Below are 26,924 nucleotides of genomic sequence, written 5' to 3'. Positions count from 1 at the left end.
CCTCTACTCACACAAGGAGACACACACACAAGCACACACACATACACATGCATGCACATCTTTTTTAAAGCTTTTAAAAGGTTTAATTATCATCTCAAGAATGTTAACAACTGTTATAACTAAGTCTGAACAATAAATATAAGCTGAAAAGCCAGTATATTGTGGAAGAAATTTTCTGCTGAAGGAAAAAAAGGAATCACAAGCTCGAATATCCTCCATTAAATAAAAATGCAAGTCTTCCCTGGCATTAAACACTGTTCAACTTGAGCCTCTTTGACTAAAATTCAAGGAAGTGTAAAATGTTAAAATCAACTCTTCTATGAGAAAAAGACAAATACATTCACCTATTATTATGCAGTATCCTCTAAGTAAAAGATTTGCAATGGTCATCATATGTAATCCTTACCATATCCTATGATATAGACCCATGACCACTAGCCACTTACAAACAAGAAACCTGGTACAATGTGGTTAAGAAACTTGTCCATGCCAACAGCTAATTTGTGGCCAAGTTCCAAGTCCTCACATAAATCAGACTTGCAAACAAATAGTGATATTAACTATCACTATCATAGTGTTACCAAGAAATTAAAACAAAGAGACAAAAAAATAGAATTTAAGTTTTAACATATGAGTTTTGGGAGATATATAAACATTTAGATCATAGAAAGGGGAAAATGATTAATAACTATATAGAGTACTGTCATTGATGTAATGGTAATAGATTCAGTTACTGAAATTCTGTGTTTAGAACTTACATAATGAGTTTATAAATGTTCCTCTTTGCTATTTCTAAAATTCCGTGCTTGGTTTCCTTTTTAATAGACATCTCCTTTGGGATTCAAAACAGTTTAAGTGGATGTATCAACATCACACATGTAAGCTAATAAGAGATTAAAGACTTCATTTTAGGATCAAAAATACAATACATGTGTATTACTAAGTAATAATCACACTTCTTTGAAAAGAATAATATGACATCTTTGAAATCAGAGTCAGGTTTTTATTCTAGAATGAGTTTATGCTACTTTGCATTCTTGGGCATGTTAAACTACTTCTCTGATTTTGAGTTCCCTACTTTATAAAATAGTGAAAGGAATAATATGGCAAATGGCTGATTAGCAGGTAGATAGATTCATCTCCATAAGTATTTTGAGAATATTCACATTAAAACAAATATTCATAGAGATAAGACAAGAGAAATCACTATGTCACGATCTGAGAGGGACTATTTTGAGAAATAGAAGGAAACCAGATGGAAATTTTATCCTGACAAAAGACTGTTTCCAAAAGAAAACTGACCAACTGGAAAAAGTTGTGAATAAAGAAGAAAATGATCAAAAATATTCCCTAACACTGGGCAGGAAAGATTTCCCTGTAGCCCAAAGGAGAGAACATGGGGCAATATTCCCGTTTATAATATGTCAGGTTGTTGATATAAATGATGATATGGAAACAGTAAGCATACAATACTCTGGTCAGAATTTTAACATGATTTTACTAGTATATATGAATCATGTATAGTGATGTGTTTCATTGTTAAATTTTCATACAGGTACACAATATAATTTTGTCATACATTCATTCCTTATGACCTTCTCTTGTTCCATTTCTTTTCTACTCTCTCTTCCCAACTAACTGCCATCTACTTTCGTGGTAGTGGTGGTGGTCATGCTTGTGTGTGTTAATGTGAGTGTGAATGTGAATGTGTGTGTTTGTGTGTGAGAGAGAGATAGAGAGATAGATAGATAGAGAGAGAGAGAGAGAGAGAGAGAGAGAGAGAGAGAGAGAGAGAGAGACAGAGAGAGACAGAGAGAGACAGAGAGAGACCGGGAGACACAGAAAGAGAGACTGAGAGAGAGAGAGAGATAGGGGTGGGGCTGAGATTCATGTAGTTTCATTGAGTTTGTTTATTTCAGGAGCATAAATGTGGAGTTGTTGACAGGACTGTGAGAACCTTTTCAGTGAATGTGCTGTTGAGGGAACTGTCTCCCCCATCAACTGTTTCATTAATAGTTTATAGATTCTCAGGCAAGATTTAGACCCAGAATCCCTTCCTTACTTCATAATGAAGTGTTGACAGGTCCTGTGTTGTGCAGATTTTATGCAGGTAATTGTGGCTGTTTTGAATTCACGAGTGAATCAGCCATATTATATTTCAAAGGCACTCTTCCACACGCTCTTGCCTCTGCTTCTAGCTCTTACATTATTTTCTCACTTTCATGGTATTTCTTGAACCTTGGAGAGAGGATATAGATGTCTAATTCATAGCCATACATCCAACAACTACTTATTCTCAGGACTTTCACTTGCTGAGTCTCTTTTGTTTCATTTCCATGCCAAAATGAAGCTTCTCTGATAAAAACTAACAACAGTACTCATCTATAACCCTAAACATAGTTATTCAGAAGTGATTTGATTAGTACATTATGCCCATTTATCATATAAAAAAAGCACTGTCTTTCCTACTAAGGCCTATGGCCTCTCTAGCCATGGGCTTTTGTTTAATTTTATAGTTTCTGAGTCAGTACTTGATCAGAATTTAAGAAAAGAAGAGAGATCAACTCGTTCATTAAAAAGGAGATAGTGAAGATGATAGATTCAATGGGAAAATGGGGGGAGGATTCAAATGTGTTTGTGGGTAGAGGGTTTGGGTAAAACAGAGAAGAAAAATAATAGAGATACCAGTGAAGATATTCACATTTAGAGAGACAAGTTAGAGTCAGGGAAGAGGGTCAATTGAATAAACTCTCAGATATTCCAATATCTGAATGGTAAATAGAGAAGACAAATCCAAGGGGAAGTATGAAGGAAGGAATGAAAACAAGAGTCATAATTTTTATGAAAGGAAAGGCAAGAGTCAAGAAAGAAAGGGAGTCCACAATTCTGGATGTTCAAGGGAACTCAAATAAGTCAGAAAAAGTTTCTAAGTTTGACAGCAAGTTATCAATAAGTGGTCTTAAGGAGAATGGAATATAATGAGTTCAAAAATGAAGAGGTTGAGCCAGATAGAGTAGTTTATATCTTTAAAGCCAGCTTTAGAGTTTCTATAGTTGGAGGGCTATACATTCCTGGTCTCTTTGGCCTATGTAATAAGACAATGCCTCTACAAACCAAAACTATAGACAAAAAAATGAAATAGTAAATGTAATCATATAAAACCAATTACTATGGTAAACTTTTGCAGCATCTTGGCTTAAAAGAGAAAGACAAGAGGAAGCAGAAGCATATGAGGGCAAAATGACCACAAAGATACATGAGAAATAGTAAATAACAGACAACGGGTTGAATGCTGATGTATCATTTTAAGACAAAAAGAAATCCTTAAATGTGATAAAAGCATGAGCTTTGGGAAGGAGAGGTCAGTGCTCTTTTATTCTTGAAAATGAAGTGGTCTGTTCAGCTTTTTAAAGAAGCATTTGAGTCTTGATTAAGAGGAATGGGATTAAAACAGTTATTTTTGGCAAATAGAAAAAATGTGATTCAGGATGAAAGAATGCACTAACTAAGCTACAACTTAGCTGAAGTTTGAAAAAAAATCACATGAACAAAAGTAACTTTATTTTATATCTTAGCCTTCTAATCTAGAAGACCCAAGACATTCTGTGAGGCAGATATGGACACATTTATTTACAAACATTATACATGCTGACCAAGAAACATGAGAAATTGTATCAGTCAGGGATATTGCTGGGCATACAGGAAACTGAAGGGTCAATTTTATAGCTCCCACTCTCCCATGATTCTACACTTGTGACGTTCATTTGTGCTCTTCAGTCTCTAACTACATTTTGCCCTTGAAGTAGAAGCTACTCTGGCTTCTTGGAGAGTTCAGCAAGACTAGTATTTCTTAGTGGAATGAGAAATATCTGAAAGTTTGCATTAAAGAGCCCTAAATCTCTGTGTGCAGTCCAAAAATAACATCTTTTCAGCCATATACATGCATAGGGCAGGCTGGGCCTATCTATCCTCCAGTTAGGTGTGTAAGGTAATTTCTAACAATAATGTATAATCAGAGAAACTAGAATTATACTCATTGTTCTCATGAAACAACTTCCAAGATTTGGGAGAGTCCAAAAAAATAAAGTGATCCAAATCAGTTTCCATTGCCCTTGGGACTCAAATAGATTCTGTATAGAGAAAATAGTTGAAAGCATTACTCTGACTCAGTGCCATACTGTACCTAGTGTACTTAGAGCTAGTACTAAGGAAAAGCTGATTCTTTGGAGTCCAAAATGCAGGAGAAATTCTATTATCTCATATTAGGGTATTCTTGATAGTTCTTTCTGAAAACAGTTGAATGGAGAACTAGAGAAAGTGATGGAGTTATAATAATGACTGGAAATAGGACCATGATAATGGCTGTGGAAGAAAGGTTTACACTGAAAAACTACACATTCAATCTTTAACATGTCAAGTATTAGGAGAAGTAAACCAAAGATACTAACATGGTTGAGCATATTCATAAAATGGAAGAGTGGATTAGATCAAAGATATATGGCAGGTGGTAGCAGTTAAACTGGAGCGGAGTAGATTATAAACTATGATAAATCACAGTGAATACATTTGGCTTTTTACTATGAATAAGCCCACCAACAGAAAGGTTGGATTTCCTAATATTTTAAAAGGTCCAATCTGGCTGATACGCTGAGAAATGACTAGAATAGGGAAATTACAAAAAGAAGAACACATGGCTACAGTTGAAGTAAAATTTCTGAGTTATGTGATTTAGAAGAATTCTAAAGACAGGAAGTGCTAGTGAATTATATATGTGATTATTTAAAAAGTAAAAGCAGAGCTTATTCTGATATTTGTGATCTTATTCGTTGTTAGGTAAAATATATTTACAGATAAAATGTGTTAAGGAATCTTTGTCAAGTTCTCAGTGAAGATCAACAATTATTCTATTATTAGAACAATTATGGTAGGAGGCATATCTACTGAGAGACATTTTTTTCCAAATAAAATGACAATAACTTAAGGACTCTGAAGGTTTGGGATTTTTTTTTCGAAACTTTTCTCTCAGGTTTCTTCCAGACATCCTCACGGAGCACTAGGATTCACTTTGGCTATAAAATTTGTATAGTAAACCTGAAAAGAAAATTGTTAGTGACAAAATAACACAAATTACACAATTGATTTCTTTAATTTAATTCTGATATGTCTCCCAAGGGCCCATTTATCCATGGCTTGGACAATAGCTCATGGTGCTACTAAAACCTGGTAGAGCTTTTAAGAGGTGAGGTCTAGTGGGAGATATATTGATAAGAGGGGCTTCATCTTTAAAGAAGCCAGTGAGGTGTATGTCATTTGATAGGTTTCTCTTTTGAGTCCCTGCTGTTGTGTAAATGGCTTTGTGCCACTGGCATGATAAGTTACATTAGCACCGACCAAAAACAAACAAACAAAAAAGCAAACTAAAACCAAAAACAAAAAAACAGGGGCAAAACCTCCAAGTCTGTCTTTTTCAGAAGTTGATCATTGTTGCTATAGAATCTGGCTAATGGAAATGAGCAGCATCTAGACCTTTGTTATTAAATGCATTGTCTGAGACTCAGATGCAACTATATCAAATAGAATGCTGCTAGAATAAACAGTCTCAACCTCACATCAGTGATACTAATTTTGAATCTCTGTGTTATAAGAAACCCTATGTAATTGTATGTGTACATTGGCTCGTGAGAAGCACCACTTCAAAATTTCAAGGCCGAACAAGGCTAAGGACCTGTTAACATTTCAAATACAGAAAGCAAGACTGGGAGGCATTATGTGAATTTACATAAGAAGTTGGGTTGGTCAAGTGCCCTAATTCTCAAACTAGCATTCTTTTTACATTCTTTTTTAGAGTCTCAAAACTCAGCTAGCTTAGACATTCTCATATGTAGAAGATGGAGGAAAATCAGAGAGCCACTCTTGTATAAAAAGTTGCCCTCTCTGGGAGAAGAGGCATATTTTTCCTCTATTGGTCATCCCTCCTCCATACTCAGGGCAAAATTGGCTGTGTGGGTTAGAAATTTTCATTTTAGTCTCAGAGGTGATGTCAGTTGGCCCCAAGGTGTATGTATGTATAGATCGATCGGTATGTGTATGCATGTATGTATTTGTATTCAAAATGCACTTGTATATAACTAAATTCTAGTCATTATTCTAATCCAGTTCTTCTATTTCCTCCAAAGGATTTCAGCCTTTAAGACTTGGTTCTGAATTCCTGTTCATGCACTGCTCGGGCCAGATAAGGTTTCTTAGGTTTGTTTCAAGGCATATTGTTTGGTTATCTCCTCCACACCTTGAAACAAGCGTCCATTTCTTCCTATCTATAATGCAGTCTGGGACATCCTCCTACTTCTGTCTGTGAAATCAGACTCTGGGAAAGTGTCATTGTTGGAAAAACACGTGTGTGTGTGTGTGTGTGTGTGTGTGTGTGTGTGTGTACGTACTATAGAGACCCAACAGAGGTGATTTAAATTCAGAGTGATGTATACGATCAAGTTTTTCTTCATTTTTAGTAGTCTTTCCCAAGCTTCACATTTTATGTTAAAAATCTTAATCTTCTGAAGGTATTAATATAAAAATGCAAAGCCAGAGTCAGGAAGTAGTTTTTCCCCCATGTCTGAGAATCCTTACTTTTTCAACATTTGATTTTCTCTGGAACCCCAAGTCTGCTAAATCATGCACAGAATTTTAAAAGCTGAGCTGCTTTTAGCTAGCTGCCTACCTCCCTTCCTCCCCACAGATGAGACTAGATCTAGCTCTGAGCCTTTCCCTCCCTAGGCCTTGCTTCAGTTCCTGGAGCTTTAGTAACTCTTGCCAGACTTGTGACTTGGCCATTGTTTACCAGCGAGACTCACACTGTGCTTTTAGGGGCGGGGTTTATTTGCATAACCACTCCCAGACGTATAAACTGGTCCAATAGCTGTCCTGCATTCTTTGCAGGGGAGGGGAGGGGGATAGGCATAACATGAAAGAAATAGAGGATGGATTTGATCTGTTGTTGCCACACGTGGAAGTGAAATGACTCCAGCAGAAGACTGGTTGCAACGGATTCCACCTATTGTGAGAACGGTATGCCGTCTGGGGAGCTGAGGGGAGGCTGCTGGGCAGGGTGTCTGTTCTGTACTGGAATGCATTTGTTCTGGGAATCCCACTGTAAAATCCATCCAGTGATCTTGACAGAGTAAGTGTGGGAACATCCCACACTTGGTAAAATCACTTGGAACCTGTGGCACCTAAGGACGGAAATAGAGGACCAGAGGACTATAGATGTCCCTGTAAGAGTGCTACAAAGTCAGCAAGATTTTGGGGAAGAAAGTATTCTGTGGCTATCAGTCATTCTATCCCTTCGTGCCCTGACGGCGCTTTCCGAGATGTCAGAAACTTAGGCGGTTGTCCCTACAGCTCTGAGTAGTCAGTTCCTGTCTGTGCAGGTTCGAACTGGGGCCAGATGGCCGCTGGGAATATGCCCGGACTTGTCCAACAACCCTGTGCATCTGGGATCCAGAGATAAGGAAGAAAAGGAACCTGGGAGTTAGCTCTTGGAGAGGAGGAGGGAACGGATTGGACATGCCGAGCACCCTGTGGAAAGCTGAACTTCTAGCCCACCCACGTGGTGCCTGGGCAAGTCCGGGCCTGTGTAAAAAAGCAATTTGGCACTGTGTATGGGGACTTTCAATCCAGCCCCGTCACCAGTGCGACTGAGTTTCATTTGCTCACTTGCTGCTGGAAGCGGAGCCCAGGACAGTGATATTTTGATCCGGCCTCACCCCAAACACTGGCCAAGGCCCAGACAGCTGCAAGAACTGGCAGGGTGAAAGGAGAAGGGACCTGCCAGAGAGTAGGCTGGGAAAACAGGCTGTAAGATCTCATTTTGACAGGTTTTGGCAGCAATGGCCAATTTAATGTAGGGCAGTAAGAGGTAGTAAATTGTGGAACTCTCTGTCCAGGTAAAGTTCCTGTCGCCTTTGACCCACCATACCTTTCATCCAACATAAGATGCAGAAGGAATATTTGCTCTCTCTCACGAAGTTTAAAGTACTAAGCCATCCAAGCTATAGAGGCTGTTCCCCCTGGGGCCTTAAAGACTTATCTTGAGTGTAGGAAGATAACAGATACTGAGAAAGATGAAATTGTCAAGTAAAGACCATGTCAACTAGAGCTAGAGAAAGACAGAAAGGGGTTTGTTTCTTTTCGTTTGCTTGCTTTCTTGTTTGTATATTTTTGATAGATTTTGAGTGATTTTTCATCAGAGGTCCTGATGGAGACTTGTCTCGGGTTCCTTTGAGACCTGATACAGTCCCATGTAGATAAGGCTGGACTGAATGATACTTTCTCTATTAGCTGAGGAGGATCTTAATTTCCGATCTCCCTGCTGCTGACCCCTAAATGCTGTAAGTATAGGTCTGTGTTCCTTCCACACAGCCCACTGTGGTTCAGTCCTATTACTTCTGCTTGCTAGAGAGCAAAAGTATTTGTATTCAGATTTCATTCTTCCACGGAGTGACTGTGTGACCTTGGAAAAAAGGAATATTTCTCCCTCTCTGAGCCTCATTTTATCACAGGCAACCGCTGAGTTAATAATAGTACCAACATCATCAAGTTTTTGTGAAGATGAACTGATATAATCCACGTAAAATACTGGCACATGCTTACCACAGTGCAAAATAAGCACTCAATAAACATTAGCTGTTATTATTTAAGATAGATTATGTGGCACAGATAGGATTTCAACAGGTGGAAAAGGGAGAGAAGGCATTTTAAGTAGAGAAAACATGAGTAACAGCCTGACAGCAAGGAACTCAGAGCACAGAGCGTGAGAAAGGAACGATAGTTGAGTTGGATGTTTTAGTACAATTAGGGAAAAGTACAAGTTAGATTAATGGGAAACTACACAAGACTGGATGTTTGAGGTTCTGTTTATTACACAGAAGATTATTGAGCCACCATGAGTGTCTTCCCCCCCACCATTTATTTATTTATGTATTTATTCAGTTTACATCTCAGTGCTGCTGAACTGAAGAAAAAGTCCGATGTGTACTTCAGGTAATTGTGAATAAGCTAGGCTTGAATGAGAAAACACAAAAGTGGGCAAATGAAAAGTATCCAAAGTCCTAGTCCTGATGTGGTGGCTGTGAGAACAGAAAGAAGGCAACGTGATGTATAGAATGGAGGGTCTCTCTTAGGGTTTGAGAGAGTACCTATTTTCATCCTATCTCTGAGTAGAGTTAAGACAGATGTTTTTAAATCCTGGGTCGACTTCCTGCTGTTTGGAATCCTAGGTGCATTTTGTGCTCAACATTTTCTTCTGCATTAGTACTCACTGATGGTATAAACCAAAGAGATGTTTCTTCTGTCTACCTATGAAATCATGAATAAGCCTGGTGAGACAATTAAAATTTCCCGAAGCTTCTGTTTTCCGGAAAAATGGGAAATAGTTCCCACTTATTGGAAGGATTAAAAATTGATAATCCCTGCAAAAGACCTAGCAGAACACTTGATACATTGCAGGCTTCTGTGAGTCATATGTTTCTTTTTACAATTGACTTAACCTTTAAACACTCATCTCATCTCTGACTGAACACTTCTAGAGGAAATGTCTGCATTGTTCTCTGAAAGAACCCATCATCTGTGTTGGGGGAAATCTTGGGCTGTTGGAAGTTCTTTCTTTTGTTCGGTTGCATGTATTCTGCCTCTGACATGTATTCAGATGTTCTAGTAGTGTTTACTGGGGACACTTACAGCAGCCTATTTCTCTTTTCTGAAACTTTAGAGATCTGAAGATAAAGGACCAAATTTTCCTCATATTCTGTTTCCTGGTAAAGCAGCTGGGTTTCTTTCATTTCTTTTCTGGCATGATATTAAATAAATGTGAATCTGAGGTTTTGAATTATACAAAAGTTGAGTGCTAACACCTTCAGAGAGATGGCAATAACTGCCCAAAAACATGATGGCAGGATGTGACAAGTTTCTTTATAATGTATTATTTCTGTCAATGCTTTAATTGTATCTTTTGTTCGTAGAGAGTGCTCAGAGAAAATGAAACCTGCTCAAGATTGGTTGGTCTGTATGTGTCTGAGTCATAACTACTAGCCACATTTTCCTTTCAATTCACTTTTTTTCTTCATTTCCTATAGCTGTTTGTGCATAAAATGATGGCTAGGCAGGTTAGTTCTGACACCAGAGAGAAAGATAGTCACTCAATTGCCCTGTACCAGTTATTTTGTCTTTAAAAATCTTTCAGTAAGAGAAACAAGGGAGGAAAAGATCCCTAGACACAAGAGAAAAACAAATAGTAAGTCAGTGTAGAAATCTCAGGCAGGCCATATAGCTTTCCTTTACTTAGATGGCTGCCTGATCTATTCCCTGCAGTGAAATCCTTATTCAGAACTGAAGCTTGTGAAACAAAAGCTAGTTTTTCTCTTCTTCCTTTAGAAAACTGGCTCCACCCATATATTCTCCCTGAAGGTGCTTAATGGGAAGGGTACTGGCCAGTTTTTTCATTCTTTATACTAGAAGGACTATTATTATTAGACAAATATGAGAGATAGAAGGGTGGCTTTAGTCTGCCTTAGATTAGAATTAACTATATTTTTCAGTGTTTCTCCAGACTTGTTCTCTTACAGATGATAAACCTCCATATCAGTATGACTTTCTCTCTTTTGACTAAATCCCAACAGAATACCTGGCTTCAACAACAATTATCAAATGAGTGGTTAGTGACTAGCCATCTACCCTGGAGGACCTAAAGCTACTCTATATAAGTATCCCCAAGAGACACCAACCCACCTGAAAAAGTGAAGTGGTTTCCATGTAATATATGATGGAATCAAACAGTAAAATGTCATTATTTCTAGGAGGTTGTTAGTCACTATTGTGACTAAGCCAGAAAGAGTGGGCAGTACTACTTCCCTTTCATGAACTACCTTCCCTGAACTAGTCTACCCTTTGGAAGTTTTCCTGCTGAGAGATTACTAAGCCAATATTCTGTTGTGAGAATAAGAAGGAAAGAGAAGCTGGATCCATAGTAACATAAGCAGTGGGCAAACAGCCTGGAGGCAGCCTGCTTCTTTGTGTATGGGAAATAGACAAAGCACTGGTCCCTGAGTAACTTAAATTCTCGTCTTAAACTATGTAACTTTGAGGAAATATTTTGTTTCCATAGTTCTAGTTTTCTAACTTGGATCCTAAGCGTGAAGATAATCTTGATATACCCTAGTAGAATTTCATGGCTATACCAATTAGTTTTAACTTATATTTTATCTAGTTCTGAAAAAAAAAAGGAGAAAAAAATGTCATAATGGAAATATATTGTGAGTGCTGAGTTGCCTGTCATTAAGGAGGTCAAATAGAGATTGAAGGTAGTTTCCTCTAAACAATACAAAGAAGAGGCTATTTTGACCTTTTGTGTGGGATTTTCAAAATCTGAAATTATTTCTGAAAATTATTTCACAGAGCATAATTATATATCAAATCATAGGTTAATTTTTCCTGGATATTTTTGAAATGCCAAGTCTTTCATGTGCTATACTCTGTCTTCTTCATGGGCATATTTCACATTTTATTTTCTGCTAGGTTTTTAGTTAGCATACAAAACATTGAGTTTTACTGTGACATTTTTATAAGTGTATATCAATCTTTCTTATTTATGTTCATCTTCAATTACCCTTTTCTGTTTCTTGGGCATGGCTTTAAAGGGGGGAGTTGTGACTACTATAGCAAACGAACATTATTTTCTACAAATAGGTCTCAATCTCTAGACTGATTTTTCCCAAGTCTTATTGTATAGTTTTGCCTTTGGTTGTGTTACAAGTGCCTACTGGCTTGTCCCACTAATTCTTTAGGATTTTTAATTCCCTGGCTTTGTGAGGGAGAGATGACATATTTGCTTGTTGTTGCCAGATTCAATGTGCTCCAGTTCTTCTATATTGTTTGGTAACCTGAACAGAGCTGAAACAATATGGTACCAGACTAAATAATGGTAAGGGAAATCAGTAATTTGAACATACTTTCTGAGTCATCCATAGAAAGAAATATCATAATTTCAATTGTTTTCTGGGATGCTCTGCCAAATTTCCTTGGTTAGCTAATGAATCTCTACTTTGAGCACTCTATGGGTAGATAACTAATTATTGCTCATGGCACAATTTCATGTTGTTTTGTGGTTGTCAATACACAAACCAGTTACTCATTTAGGATTTTGTAACAATAGAGCAAATCCGAGGCTTTAAATGGTGGCTCAAAATTGACATGTTCTGTGGCTTTTCTCCACTGCCCTTTGCTCTTCTGCTTGGGATGGGATACTAACAACAGTCACAGCAGCTCTTCACATGTGAAGCACAGTCTGGAGTTTCCAGAGCACTTTCACACACTTTGTCTCATTTTATCCCTTGAACACAATCCAAAGTAGTTTCTGTGCCTTTCCTTTTACTTGGGATGATTATTTCATTAGAAATCAAAAGGGTATTTTCCCCTTACATACTGCAGTTGACTGGTCTTAATTTCATCAATGCTTTCATGAATCATACATCTATATGGTTTTGTAAGCTTTCCCTTTTCTACTGGTCAATTTATAGTTTTCTAAGTTATCTTTTTCTTCTTGAGAAATTTGTGTCCTTTTGTGTGGTAGCTGTGTGTGCTGGCACACATTTTGAAATTTAACTCATATTATTACTGTTTGCCTTTGGATGCATAGATATGGCCTTGTTCAAGTATTAATTCTACCTCTACAGTGACAACAGCCTTGAAAAAGGACTATATATTTCTACCTACCTCAGATGGGACATCACTTCTTGCTGTGTGCACTGGAATAAAAGACAAATTAAACTGGTGAGTTCTTTTAATTATATACAACTCCTTTTTATTTCCTGAGGTTGATATCATTGATAAATAAAATTGTACACCACTAAGAAAATATAAAATGAAGCCAATGGAAAACTACAATAGGCAACCATGTTCTTTCAATTATTTTTATTCCAGGCATATATTTTAGCAAATTTAGACAAATTACTTTCTAAATACATGTTCCAAGGATAAGGCTTTCATGACAAATCCACTGCTCTACTCACTGAGCTATTTTGCTGAATTTTACTTTTACACAAACCAAAACTAAAACAACATAGTTTCACCCTTTTGCCCATGCCTGTATCAAAACATTACTATAACAATATTATCCCTGTTGTTCTATAGAAGTTCTTTTTACCATTTGCTCAAACAATAAATACTTATTTAGTGCCTACTCTGTAACAGGCACTGTTTTAAGTGTTTTGGATGAAGAAGTAAATATAATAGGCTTAATGATCTCATAGTGATTCTACTTTAATTGGAGAAAAATAGGACAAACGTTAATAAGAAAACTGTAATGTATAAGAAGGTCATAAGTACTATGGAGAATAATGAAAAGAGAAGGGGGAGGATGATTAGGGAAATTCCAATTTAAAATAGTGGCCAGAGAAATCTAAGAAGATGGTATAATAATAAATAACTGAAGAAGTAGAGCAGTAATTGAATGTATGTATTCAGGAGAAGATTCCTGACTTGAGAAGGTATGATGGCCTTCTACCTAAAATACCCCTCCTTAATTTGAAGAATGGAAATGAGAACACTATGACTGCTGTGAGTAGAGTAAGGGGAAGAACAAAAGAGCCTATGGCTAGATATAACAGATGAAGATTAGGTAGCGAGACTATGTAAAATACCACCAGCCATTAAAAGGACTTCAGATATCTTGTGAGTAAAAGGGAAAGCCAGTGAGATATGAAAAGAATGTAATCTATCATGCTTTAAAGGATCCGTTCTCCTATTTTCTGCTTCTTCATCTCTCATTTTCCTATAAAAAAGAAAATATTGGTAGATTACCTCAGACTATAGAGCAATAAGAATTCCATTTTACTGGTTGTGACTTATATTCAAGCAACACAGAAAGCTATAGAAACCCTTGAATTCACACTGTCATTTAGAATAGTTGGACTTGAGAATCATGAATAAACTCTATAAGTTCCAGAACCTCAGGTCAGAAATTCAATAGTGGCACCCAGGTATCAATATATTTTGGAGTTTTCAACATATATCTAAGAATAAAGAGCACAGGTCTGAAGTGTTTAACCTAATTAACCTGCTCATGATGACTGTGTAGCTTGAGTTAGCAATGAGTATAACTGTTGCTTTTGGGAGAACTGTACCTGGGACCATTCACTAAGTAAAATAAGAAATAAAAAATTATGAAGAGTGAGCTAGAAAGATAGTATGATGCTTGATAATAGAGAAATAGAAAAAGTGATAAGAGAAAGCTGTTCTAGAAATTGATCTGGGCCAGACCCAAAAGGAAAAAACTGAGAGGCAGTATCTAACCATTTGGAACAACATCTGAACTACAGGCCAAACATCTGGAATTGATGAGGGCACTATACAGATTAGAAAGCTGAATTTCCAAGGAAAGAATTATTCTCTAGTCCAAGCTGAGCAACTGCTTTGATTTGTGACAACCCTGTGCACAGGGGTGGTGACTGTGCTTGCTGGAGAGGAATGGGCAGGGCATGGGCCAGCTGCTATCTTCACCCTTTTTTAATCTCAGGACTTCTGTACTGCCCAGGCAAAGCAAATAGCCTAAAGTCTTGAGTTCTTAATTTAGACTCGTCATCCTACAAGGTCTACCCATCCTAGATAGAGAGACCATGCTTCATGCCACAGGCATTTCTGCAAGTTGAGAAGACCAGCAGCCACAAAGGGTAGCCAGAAGCAGCTGCACACCCAGCAGCGTGAGTGCCTTACATCCAGAAGAAACTTAGCCAACATCATTTATTCTGGGCACAGTGAGCTAATGTTGAGATTATTATTAATGCCTGCATCATTCCTTTTCTCGTTCCTACTTGCCTGCTTTCACTCTTTGTTATTTTCTGAGGAATTAAGACAATGGGAACAATTTCAGAGATTATGCAGATGACAGAGATAAGACAAGTAAAGAAGCACTTGTCACTTTTGTAGTTTGTTGCTCCAGCCTTACTGGATAATTATATGTATGTACATATACATAATAAAATATTAATGTAACATTATAACATTAAGTATATGCATATGTCCATACACATCAATGATCATGTATGGATTAAAACTAGAATGAAATAAATCAGTCGGATTATGACTATTTACAGCAGCCTTAAATTTTATTTTAATTTTGGGGCAAACTTGGCAATATTCACTAGAAAAATATTTCAAGTATTAAAAAGTGAAGGTTATCTTTCTCTAAAAAAGCTGAAACTTAATTCATATAACATAAACTTTGTCATCTACAATGCCATGCTTTTTAATATATTCAAAACCTTCTACCACATAATTCCAGGTCATTTTCATTGTGCATTGATTAGTCTTTGTCTTCTAATCAGTCTATGGAAAATGATAAATTTGCCTTTTGTCTCTGTGGATTGTCTATTCTGGAGATTTCATGTAAATAAAATCATATTATTCTAGGTACTTCTCTTAATCATAATAAAGATTAATTATACATTATAACATTCATTATGTATATCATTCCTTTTTCTAGATAAATCCTATGAAATTGTACAAGCACAGTAAGTTCTATTTGTCAACTTTGCTTACAAGTTGATGGACATTTGATTGTTTTTTTAACTTTCTGTTATTATAATAATAGGAACTTTTATGTACAAGATTTTGTATGAACATGTGTTTTCATCTCTTGGCATATATATTTAGGAATTTATATTTAGGAATAATTGTTATATGATAACTCAGTGTTTCACTTTTTGAAGAACTGATTAATAATTTTCTATAAATGTTGCACTATTTTATACACTCAACAAAACTGTATGAAATCCTAGTTGTCTACATTTTCCATGACCGTTGTTTATCCACGTTTAAGAAAAATGTATTTTCATAGGGTATAGTAAAATATTTAATTGTGGTTTTAGTTCACATTCCTACTTTCATGTGTTTAGTGGTCACCTGTACTCCTTTCATAAGTCTTTGTTTACAATCTGAGAGAAGAAAGGCAGAATTTCCCTTCTTGGTTCGTTCTTTCACCCTTTAACTATTAGTTGTATTTTACCTGTCCCACAAGTTTGGGAGTCAGTGGCTGTACAGAATTTCAGATCCCAGATCTAATCTCCTGTGTCACAGAATTTTATTTAAGTCTAGTGGGAAGGTACAGAAACTCTGGTTATGTGGATATCCATTTCAGATGGAATGTATTTTGCTAAATATGACATGTTCATTTTAATCAAATAGACTTACTGTTACATTCCAGAAGATGATGAAATAAAATGTGATGCTCAAAGCCCTTTCTCAAGGTCATTTTCCTATAAGAGATCACTTTATTTTTCAACATAAACCTGATGCTGGAGACTGTGGAAGATCTAGGGAGAGATCCTGGACTTTACAGAACAGACAAACAAGAGTCAGTAAACAGTCTTGAGGTAAAGAGTGACAGAAATTAAGAGTTTTTTCAAGTCCCCTGTCTCTGTTCCATCTATTCATCTGGCTAAAGGGTAGAGTAGGTTCCAAGAGATAAGAGCATCAGAGTTATTTTTGAGAGTTTTGAGATATCCCTAATGGGGTCAGTTGTTTCATTTTGGGCTTGAGCATTACATCCTGATACTTGTTAGTTCATTGAAATCTTTACATATCAATGAAATGACCTGATCTAAGATAGTGAAGTCAGGGGATAGAGAGCCAAAAGGAAGAACATTACCTAAAGCTCCTGGCTAGGAGTTAAAAAGACCTTAGGACTCTCTACATTTAGATTGAGGTTCTAGGCAAACGAAAATCCACTGATGAATACTTTGGTGTTAGGTGGATGGTTTTATCTCATTAACTGTCAGCTATATTCATCTAATCTATGAGGTCAGTATCTAGAGTATATTCACATTAAAACATACAAGCATATCAGGGCAGAGAAAAGACCATATACATTGTTTTACATTTGCAGGGTTTTTCACTTGGGTCTGTATTTGGTGACTGATAAGGTGAGAATGTTTGGTATATACTTTCCCACAGTTGTCAGACTGGCAGAAATAAGGCCCTCAAACTGAGGAATTCTCCTTAGATTCCCCTTGAAGTTCTATGGGCTCTGTGGAGCACATATGGGCTACTCAGACAAGAGAGGGCCTTCCTGGCAGTATGGTTGGTTCACAAATAAGTCGTGAAATTTTAAAGTCAGCAACTGCTGGGGCCCAACCACAATAATCTAAAAATTATAGTGATTTCTGATTAATAGCATCTAACCCAGAGAAAGGAAAGTAACTGGGGCCTCAGTAGAGAGCATGGCTGCTCCTGGACCCATTCCATGTGTTGAAGAGGCTGTGGTAGAAGGTGCTGTCAGGGACACTGGTGGTGGACATGATTGAGAGGCTACTGAAAGCTGAGACTAGATGGCTAATCACTGCAGGACATCATACTTTCACCAAAAGTCATGGGCATTCCTGGAATACCAGGCTTTCCTACTGGCATTGTGTGGGACTCCCTTACAAATCATGTTCTCTGGATGGAAAAGAGATGCTCCCTGAAGTGATAGGAGTCAGTTGGGAGCAGTAGCCCCCACTATACTTAGGCAGTGACATAATACCCTATGATTCCCCTTTACTCATATTTCACCCAGATGATTCAGCAGAACAAAATTATTATTATTATTATTATTACACAACAGTAATAATAATGGGGCTTTGATTTTTTTCAGACTCTGAAAACAGTGAAAAATGCTTGTTGGTCTGTGATTGTAAGAGGGGTGCACTCTTTTTTCAGAAAAAAAAAAAAAACATATCCAAAACTGACAGCAACTTCTCATATTCTAGAGGTATTTGGTCAACAGACTACCAGGGTCTCAGCTCCTTAGCTTCCTGTTCCATGTTGGCCAATGTCCAATTGTACTTTGGGACTCAAAAGGTTTTGAATCACTTTGGATCTGAGAAGAGGCTCTTAGTCTTGTAATCACTCTTTGAGAGGAAAAGAGTTTTGAATTTTTAAGTACTAAGTTTAAGCATAACTTGTTTTCCAACTATAATCTAAGATCGCAAAAACTTATCTTTATTGTCTGATGAGAGCAATTTTAAATTACACATTTTATCATCGCTTATGAGAAAACTCCTATAAGCTAGAAACAAAAATGTAATGTCCTATATTTGGATTTATGTGACATTAAAGGAGAATGAACACATAATGACAATTACCTATGGGAAGGGGCCGTATTTGTTAGAAAAGGAATACAGGAGAATCTGTGTAGGTGATGTAAAGGCTCTACATCTTTAACTGGAGAGTATTTCCTGTCACAAACCACAGACTTTGTCCACTGCATCTGGGCTTTGTTCAATGTTCAACTGTTTTCTTTGTCTATACTTTTGTCCCTTTGTTATTGCTCAAGGTAGAGGTGGAATATTTGAGTGTGACCTGTACAGTACAGTTGAAAGGATTGTGACCTTGGAGAGAAGGAGAGAAAAAGCCACCCAGCCTCTGTCATGCTCCAGGAGAGGAGACAAAAGATGCCTGACAAGTTCTTTCACCTCCCCTCATTCCACTAATGTAATGATATAAAAAGAACACAGTCCCATATTGGGATCAGTCAGAGTGTTAGGTTGTGACAATGGGAGTGACTAACCTTCGAGAAATGATCTGATGCTCAGTAATGTCCCTAATATCATCCCCAATTATTTTGTATATTTTTTCTTTCCACTTTAATTTTAAAAATATTTTTTCCCGAAAAGTTTCTAAGCAATATCTACTTAATTCTTTTGTAGAAATATCCCAAGGAGACATATTCAACAAACAACAAATCAATGGTCAGTTGAGCCAAGGTGATGTAGACACTATACAAATTGAAGGAAACCTGTTTCTCAGCCTCAGGTTATTGGGAAGAGCAGTTGCTGAGGAGGTGTAAGCTCTGGAGAGACCTGGTTTTTGGCATGGCATCCATGCTCCTGATGCAGTGGGCCACTCAAGTATTTTATGTGCTTTTCCCTTTCTTTTCCTGAAAATCCTGGGAAGGACAAATGTGAATTCCCTTGAATTGTTCACACTTCTGAAAAGTCTCTTGTAAATCAGGGACAAATCTACTAATTACCATGTAGTAACACTTTCAGAAAGCTCTTGTACTAGATACATTAACATTGTACAGTTAAATCTAAGCCTTTGTAAATTACTATGAAAGCTCCTATTGTTAAAATACTAAATTTATGGATGAAATGAATGATTCTATGAAAGAAAACAATTGTAAAATCTAGTAAATGGCAGAGTTCTGATTCAGACTGATATCATCTTTGACATGGGGTTATAATGCATTGTCTGAAAGGTACAATTGGAAAGTAAAACAATGTACATTTCCTAGCTAGACATATACCTAAGCAAGGACAGAAAGCATGGTCACAAACATAATAAGTAGCAAGCACTGTTGGATTATCATTTCTGTACTCGCTTGGTGTAGGGCATTAACCATTATTCAGTATAAAATTCATATGTTTGATTGTAAATTGCTGACTTTTCCAAAAGTACATCTTCTATACTACTTTGTAGAAAGACAAAGTCAGTTATAGATATTTATTCACAACACTTAATTTTTCTTTCTTTTACCATAAATTAGCATCTGCTGTGAGGAACTGTTATTCACAGGGTATAAGACCTCATACGAGTCATGGCATTTATTGCTTGTTAGGAAGTTTTATCTGTATACCCAGGATTCTTAGGAACAGTCCAGAGTACACATGTTTTCTTTTCTTTTTTTTAATCAATAAAAGCAGTTTCTTCAACAACAATTGAAATTCAACTTAAGTTATGTTTTGGATAACCATTTTGATAAAAAAGAGGGACAAAGAAACTCTGTTATTTACTATGTTCTATTATGTGTATTTGGCAGGAAACCAACATAAAGAAACAATTTCAAACCAAGGTTAAAGAGAAACATTAAGCTCCGTGCAATTTAATGACTATTGGGTGAATTGGAATCTGAAAACTAAACTGAATAGGGTCTCATATATGCTTCATGGACCCTAGCTTCCACAAAATTTCAGGTGCTTATGATAAAAATATATCTCTAAAGGAGGTCTGCTTTGTGGACCCTATCAATGTTTCCATGTTTTCTGGGAAAGAAAACTATACATAATTTTTTCTTTAGATAATCTGTTCTGGATTTGCTGCCATAATATTGAATTCTCTTATCAGTGAAGGTTATGAGAATACTGATATTTTTCCCTCAATGACAAGGATAGAGAGCATAGAGGGGAATCTTGTCTTCTGAGGGTAACAATTTGACAACAGAGGAGAAAATGTGCTCATTTTGTTCAAAAAGTGGGCTTCATAGGCTACCTTCTATTGAGTGAAGAAATAGTGAAAAGTTATACTTCAGAAAAAATGGCATCCAGGACATCATACTTTATTTCTATTGGTGACCTTGAAGGAGATGATAGAGTCGCACTGTCCTCTTTTATAACTAGAAATATACATTAAGGACTTTCAGTAGGTCGAGAGAACCCACCTGAAATAAAGTCTTCTATAAGATTAGGAGTGACAAAAATGTCCCAGTGTTTTATTTTAGAGAGACAGGTATCATGTATATATCACTTGAGCCACTGTTGTTATAAAAATTGTGTTTATATCAGACTACCTGTTGCCATACCTATCTTTTCAATTTGGATAGTTCTTCAAAAATTTTTATGATGACTTGAAGAAACATAACGCATTAGTTCTCTCAAGTTTTCTGTATAGGTTAGAGTCACAATGTCAAATTTCCTCAGTTTAAGTAACTGAAGTCATTTGTAATCCATATAAGTTGAAATGGAATCACCCAGTCAACATAATCAAATGCTTTGGCAAAGAAAAATCATATTCAAAATTTTTCATTCACAAATAAGGATTATATTTTCTATATTGCTTAAGTCAGAAAGTAGTGAAAATATTGACAAATGAAATAAAGGCGTTTCACATATCTGTAGCCAGTAGGAGGAAGCCAATAGCTTGTCTAATTTATTTGTTAGTTTTTGCCAGTAAAGCTCCTGATATAACCACAAGCTGAAAATGTGTTTGCCTCTTTGGCTTAGTTCCCATACTTGTAAAATGAAATGAATAACACTTTGTGACATCCTTTTAGATAATTTAATGTATTGACATATAGAAAACATTTACAAGAGTTCTGGGCATATTGTCAGTACTCTAAACATTTTAGCTGCTTTAGGTTGGCTTCCTTGGCAATTTTCACTAGAAGACTCAGTAAATAACACACAGAAGTCAAATCTCAGGGAAGCCACTACTTTAAAATCTTTCTTTTTTTAAATTTGATATTCTCTGTAATTACATTTCAAATATTATTCCCTTTCTCCCCACTCCCATCAACCCTTCCCCTCCTCTTGCTTCCATTGAGGTGCTCCCTCTTCCAACCACCGTCTTCTACCTCGGTGCCTTGGCATTCCCCTACACTGAGAATGTATGGTCCCTACACTGGAAATGTACTTTCACTGGACCAAAGGCCTCTCCTCCCATTGATGTCAGACATGATATTCTCTGCTACATATGCAACTGGAGATATGGGTCTATCTATGTGTGCTCACTGGTTGGTGTTTTAGTCCCTGGAAGCTCTGGAAGGTTTGGCTGGTTGATAATGTTGTTTTTCCCATGGGGTTGCAGACCCTTTCAGCTTCTTCAATCCTTTCTCTAGTTTCTTCATTGGGATCCCCGTGTTCAGTCTGATGGTTAGCTGCAGCCATCTTCAACTGTATCTGTATGGCTCTGACAGAGCCTCTGTGGAGGCATCCATATTTGGCTCCTGCCAGTAAGCACTTCTTGGCATCAGTAATAGTGCTTGGGTTTGGTCGATGCCTATGTGTTGGATCCCCAGGTGAGGTAGTCTCTGATATTTTCTTCTATCCCTGCTTTCTTATTTGTCCTTGTATTTCCTCTCGTGAGTGTTGTGTTCACCCTTCTAAGAAGGACTTCCGCATCTACATTCTGGCCTTCCTTCTTTTGGAGCTTAAGAAGGTATTTGACTTGTTTCTTGGGTATTCCAAGCTTTTTGGGCTATTATCTGCTTATCAGTAAGTGAATACAATGTGTATTCTTTTGTGACTGGGTTACCACACACAGGATAATATTTTCTAGTTCTATCCATTTGCATAAAATTTTCATGTATCATTGTTTCTAATACTTAAGTAGTACTCTATTGTGTAAATGTACCACATTTTCTGTATCTGTTTCTCTGTTGAAGAACATCTGAGTCCTTTACAGCTTCTTGATATTATAAATAAGACTGTTATGAACATGGTGGAGCATGTGTCCTTGTTATATTCTGGAGCATCTTTTGGGTATATGCCCAATAGTGGTATAGATGGGTCCTCAGGTAGTACTATATCCAATTTTCTGAGGAACCGCCAGACTTATTTCTAGAGTGGTCATATCAACTTGCAATCCCAACAACAATAAAGGAGTCTTCCTCTTTCTCCACATCCTTGCCAGCATCTGCTGTTACCTGAGTTTTTGATGTTAACCATTCTGAATGGTGTGAGGTAGAATCTCAGAGTTGTTTTGATTTACATTTTTTTCTACCTACAGTTTTTTTCGTCATGGATTGTCCAGAAAATGAGTACCGGGACCAATGGGGGCGCTGTGTCACCTGCCAACAATGTGGCCCTGGAGAGGAACTCTCTAAGGTAAAAGCTTTTGATCAGTATTTTTATTTTAGATATCAGGACCCTGGAAGTGTATGTGCATTTGTGTGTATGAAGAGAAAAAGGCCTGAGAAAACCCAATATTAGCAATACAGTCAATCACAGCTATGACTAGTTCAGTTCAGCAGATACAATGAGATGCAAATAGTATGCAACAAGAATCATTGCTGGCAAGAAGTCAGGCAGACTCAGAGGCACGGAAGAGTTCAGTGAGATACTAGGTAACCCAATGAAGAGATATTTCAATACAGTCTTTAGACTTATTGTGTTAAAAAAAAATCTGTTAAGCAATGCAAACTATACTTAATTTGATGAAAAGGGTTGGGAAGGATGTGGGAAAAAGAACTCTTCTACACTATGGTAAAAATGAAGCTGCACTGTAAAATTTGCATGGAAGTTTCTCAAGAAATTAAGAATAGGCATTTCAGGAAAGTTGGCAGATTAGAAATCTTATGATGCAACTCACTGAAAGAAAACAGGATAGTACAGGATAATCTCTATTCTTGCAAGAGACAGTAGCTGTAAATGGTCTTATTAAGCCAAGTGAGATCTCTGTGGGGAAGCAGACAAGAGTGGCTGTGAACTGGTGCCTAGCTGCACAAATTGGCTTTGGTGAGGTAATTGGAAACCACGGGGAGGCACTTTACAGCACACACACTCAGCAGCACTGCAGTAACAGTTAGCTCATAACCAAGGACTGGATAGCAATTGGAGATGAAGCCTTGGAACTAAAGCTTAGTTCTCACAGCAGGGCTCAGGTTGAGGTTAAGTGGGACTTACAGGACAAAGCCTACACCTCCTTTCCCTTCCCAGTACGCCAGCATGGTGGCACAGCATGAGGAAAGACTTGCCACAAAACCTGGGTGGATCCAGGGGCCGGAATATGATAGTGCAATTGACACCCTCTTTATCTCAAGTTTGTAGCTACACTCTATGGAAACCCATGGCATGGAACCCCACCCTGGCTTCTCCAGCACAGTGAGGCCAAACCGAACAGAATATCAAAAAAGGAATTGAGAACTACACGGCTCATCTCACTGCAGCTGTGCCAAATACTCAATCCAAAGTGTTGTTAACTAATCTCTAAGGGACAATACATACACAAAATCAGGTTTCACAGCTTTCTGCTGGACTAAGAAACAAATCGCATCTCCCCCATTAGTGCAACTTGCCAGAGCAAACTTTGGAAGGGAAAAGAAAGAATTCAAAACCCATTCCAAGATGAAAGAAATAGTAATTGATAATGACTTTTCTAAAATCCAAAGTGCTTTTATTACCCGTTGTTTTTTTTTTTTGTGACTGGCAATGTTTTTAATAATTTTTATGTTTTTTTAAAGTTTTTTTAAATCAGAATTTCCGAATAAGTACACTGAAAGTGTCTTGTCTTAGGTCATACACTGCTTAGTTTGCATGGTTGTTTTGCATACTATTTAACCCATTACACTAGTACATATTCTGCAGTATTTTTCCTAAATACAACCCTTGTACTTTCTCACTAATTTCCACTTGCTTTTCTATTTTGTCTTCCCTGTCCATCTTCTTTCTCTTATTAACTCTAGTCCTTCAAAACTTTAAAAATGGATAAACTACTAAACACTAACAGAATACAAACTTTTTCCTTCCAATATTTTTTCTCAACTCAATTTTCTTCTATTTGATCTATCATTAATTTCTAGGCGTATCACATTCCGTCCACTTGTAATCTTGGTAATGCTCCAATACATATTATGTTATTTGTGTATATTAACCTTCTAGTAGTTATAAGAGTAAAAAGAAAAGATTATTGTTAATTGGCTAGAAGGACATTTACTTAAGCCTTCTTTCTATCCAGCAATTGAGTTTGGTTCTACAGCTGATATTCAAATGTTTGGTTGTACCAGAGTCCCTTAGAACATGAGTGGGGGTATAAATTCTAAAGCATACATATAAATTCTATCACTTGAATACTGAAGGTATTTTGACTACAACAAAATACTTGATAAACACAACTAATAAAATAACCCAGATACAAAAATCTCAACATAATAGAGCAAGAAAGGTGACAAATCAAGGAAGAATGATTTTCTCTCCATGGAAAATATAGTACTGGTCCACAGTGAGAATGACTTAGATAAAATCTCAGAAAACTGCAGTTGTTTAACAAAAACAGGAGAGAAATAAAATCCCGAGAGAACTCAAGAAGAATAAAAATAAACAGTTGAATATAATAAGAAAGTTAATCTAGCATATAAAAACTGGAGTTTAATGAAGAAACAGAAATATGGAAAAATGGAAAATTTTATTTGTATAAAAGTCAGCACACAAAATAAAGTCAATTGAAAACCTAAGTAATACAATGGATCATGTGAAAGAAAGAATTATTGAGACAAATGAGCAGAAACACTGAAGACATCAGCAAAGATAAAATGAGAAAATGTAACTAAAACATAGAGTTCTATGGGTCACCACTGAAAGGCTGTTTTTGTCCCATAGCACAACTCCTGTACCTATGACTCAGGGAGCACCATAGACAATAGGTGTTGTGTTTATAAAGAGATAAAGAGAGTGGAGGGCATGTTCTATGGAGGTGTGGCGAGGTATGGGGGAAGGGGATACCTCTGGTGGGCCCATACTGAGGCATCTTTTCCCCCTGAGGAACCAGCCACATGGTTTAATATAAAATAGAGTTTATTCAGGGCTTGGAAAGGGGAGTTGAGAGGGTGGTAGGTGCAGAGGGGTGGGGAGTAGAGGAATAGAAGCCGCCCATGAGCACATGGAGGGGGGGGGTGAAAGGAACGGGGAAAGAAGGGACAAGAGAGAGAACATGGGAGTGTGGAGGGGCATGTAATTCTGGGGTGGAGCTTAGACAGAATGCTAACAGTGGGGTAAATGTCAGAAAATTTGTAAGTACCAGAGGATCAGGAAGTCTTCTGTGAGATTATGTCTTTTAGAAATGACAGTGAAGCTACAGCCACAATACCTCAGAGATATGGCTGCCTAGACACAACTTGAATAATGGCAATATAAATAATGCATGAAAACAGGAATGAGAAATATCTTAGAGCCCCACCCCAAGAATAAGAACTACAGTCAACTTAGGACTACCAAGAGAAAGAGAATTTGACTTATTAAAGGATCAGCTTCTTAATTGTTTATCCAAAACCACATGATCAACCCTAAAATCATGAACATAAAGATAATATTAAGTGGACTCAGAAAGCTGTCTTTATTTTTAAAAAAAAAAACTTTCAAATTTTTTAACATTTTTTAACATCCTAGATTAACAGGATGGCTATCCAGGCTCAGGAGGCATGTCAGTCAAAATGGGAAAGATCTGAAAATAGATCTTTCCAAAGCAACAAGCTTAATAGATAGATAGATAGATAGATAGATAGATAGATAGATAGATAGATAGATAGATAGATGGATGGATGGATGGACAGATAGATAGCACTGAAGAAAAAAACAGCAAGTTGTATTAAAGAAAAATTTATCAGATTTCAAACAGATTTTTGAAGAGATTCCTTAAAAGTCTGGAGAATATGCCATGATGTATTTCAAGAGCTGAAAGACAATAATTGGGAATTCAGTTACTATTGTATAAACTGATGAAATGACCTTTACAAAGTATTGATAAATGCAAGGTTTTATTATATGTATGAGAAAGAGTACATATATCTGTATCTGAATCTGTCCAAAGCAAGGAAAGAAAGTATTAGACTGAACAAAACCAGCAGACTGAACTTGGTTTTGCAAGAAGAGAATGGAGAAGCAATAGAGGAAAACAAAGCATGTGGGTAAAGGAGAACAAGACAAAGGAAAGGGGAGAATGTGTGTGTGTGTGTGTGTGTGTGTGTGTGTGAGAGAGAGAGAGAGAGAGAGAGAGAGAGAGAGAGAGAGAGAGAGACAGAGACAGAGACAGAGACAGAGACAGAGACAGAGAGACAGAGAGAAATCAGTATTATGAGTAAAGATGAGAAGCTGGAAGGAGGAATGCCTATGAGCTAGAGAAGCTTAGGGTAAAGAGCAGGATGTGTAGCCCTAGGGTGCCGGTATGGACTCTTGTGATAGTGAGGGACATGATTTCTGCTTTAGTTTCTGTCTCCAGATTTCTGCCACGACTTCCTTGGATGATAGACATGAACACTGTAAGCTTGAAACAAACCCTTTCTTTCCTAAGTTGCTTTTGGTCAAAATATTTTACCACAGCAGTAGAAACCTTTTTAAGACAGATGGAAAGACTGCTGATAGGCACAAATGAGAAAACAATATTCTGAAAATGGCTATAGTACCAAAAAAACC

The 26,924-nt window shown here is 37.0% G+C and overlaps 1 protein-coding gene across 1 annotated transcript in view; it reads left to right on the top strand.

The window, feature by feature from the left end:
- Nucleotides 1-7,000: 7,000 nt before the first annotated feature.
- Nucleotides 7,001-26,924, top strand: part of EDA2R (ectodysplasin A2 receptor) — a 38,777-nt gene continuing 18,853 nt past the window's right edge. Inside the window, exons 1-3 of the mRNA XM_080910914.1 lie at nt 7,001-7,062; nt 12,723-12,819; nt 22,528-22,625. Coding sequence (XP_080767040.1) covers nt 22,539-22,625 — 87 coding nt within the window. The 5' untranslated portion in view covers nt 7,001-7,062; nt 12,723-12,819; nt 22,528-22,538. The remainder of the gene's footprint in view (nt 7,063-12,722; nt 12,820-22,527; nt 22,626-26,924) is intronic.

Source organism: Micromys minutus (genome assembly GCF_963924665.1).
Source record: "Micromys minutus genome assembly, chromosome: X".
In the NCBI taxonomy this organism is placed as follows: Eukaryota; Metazoa; Chordata; class Mammalia; order Rodentia; family Muridae; genus Micromys; species Micromys minutus.
This window is presented reverse-complemented; position numbering and strand designations above follow the sequence as displayed.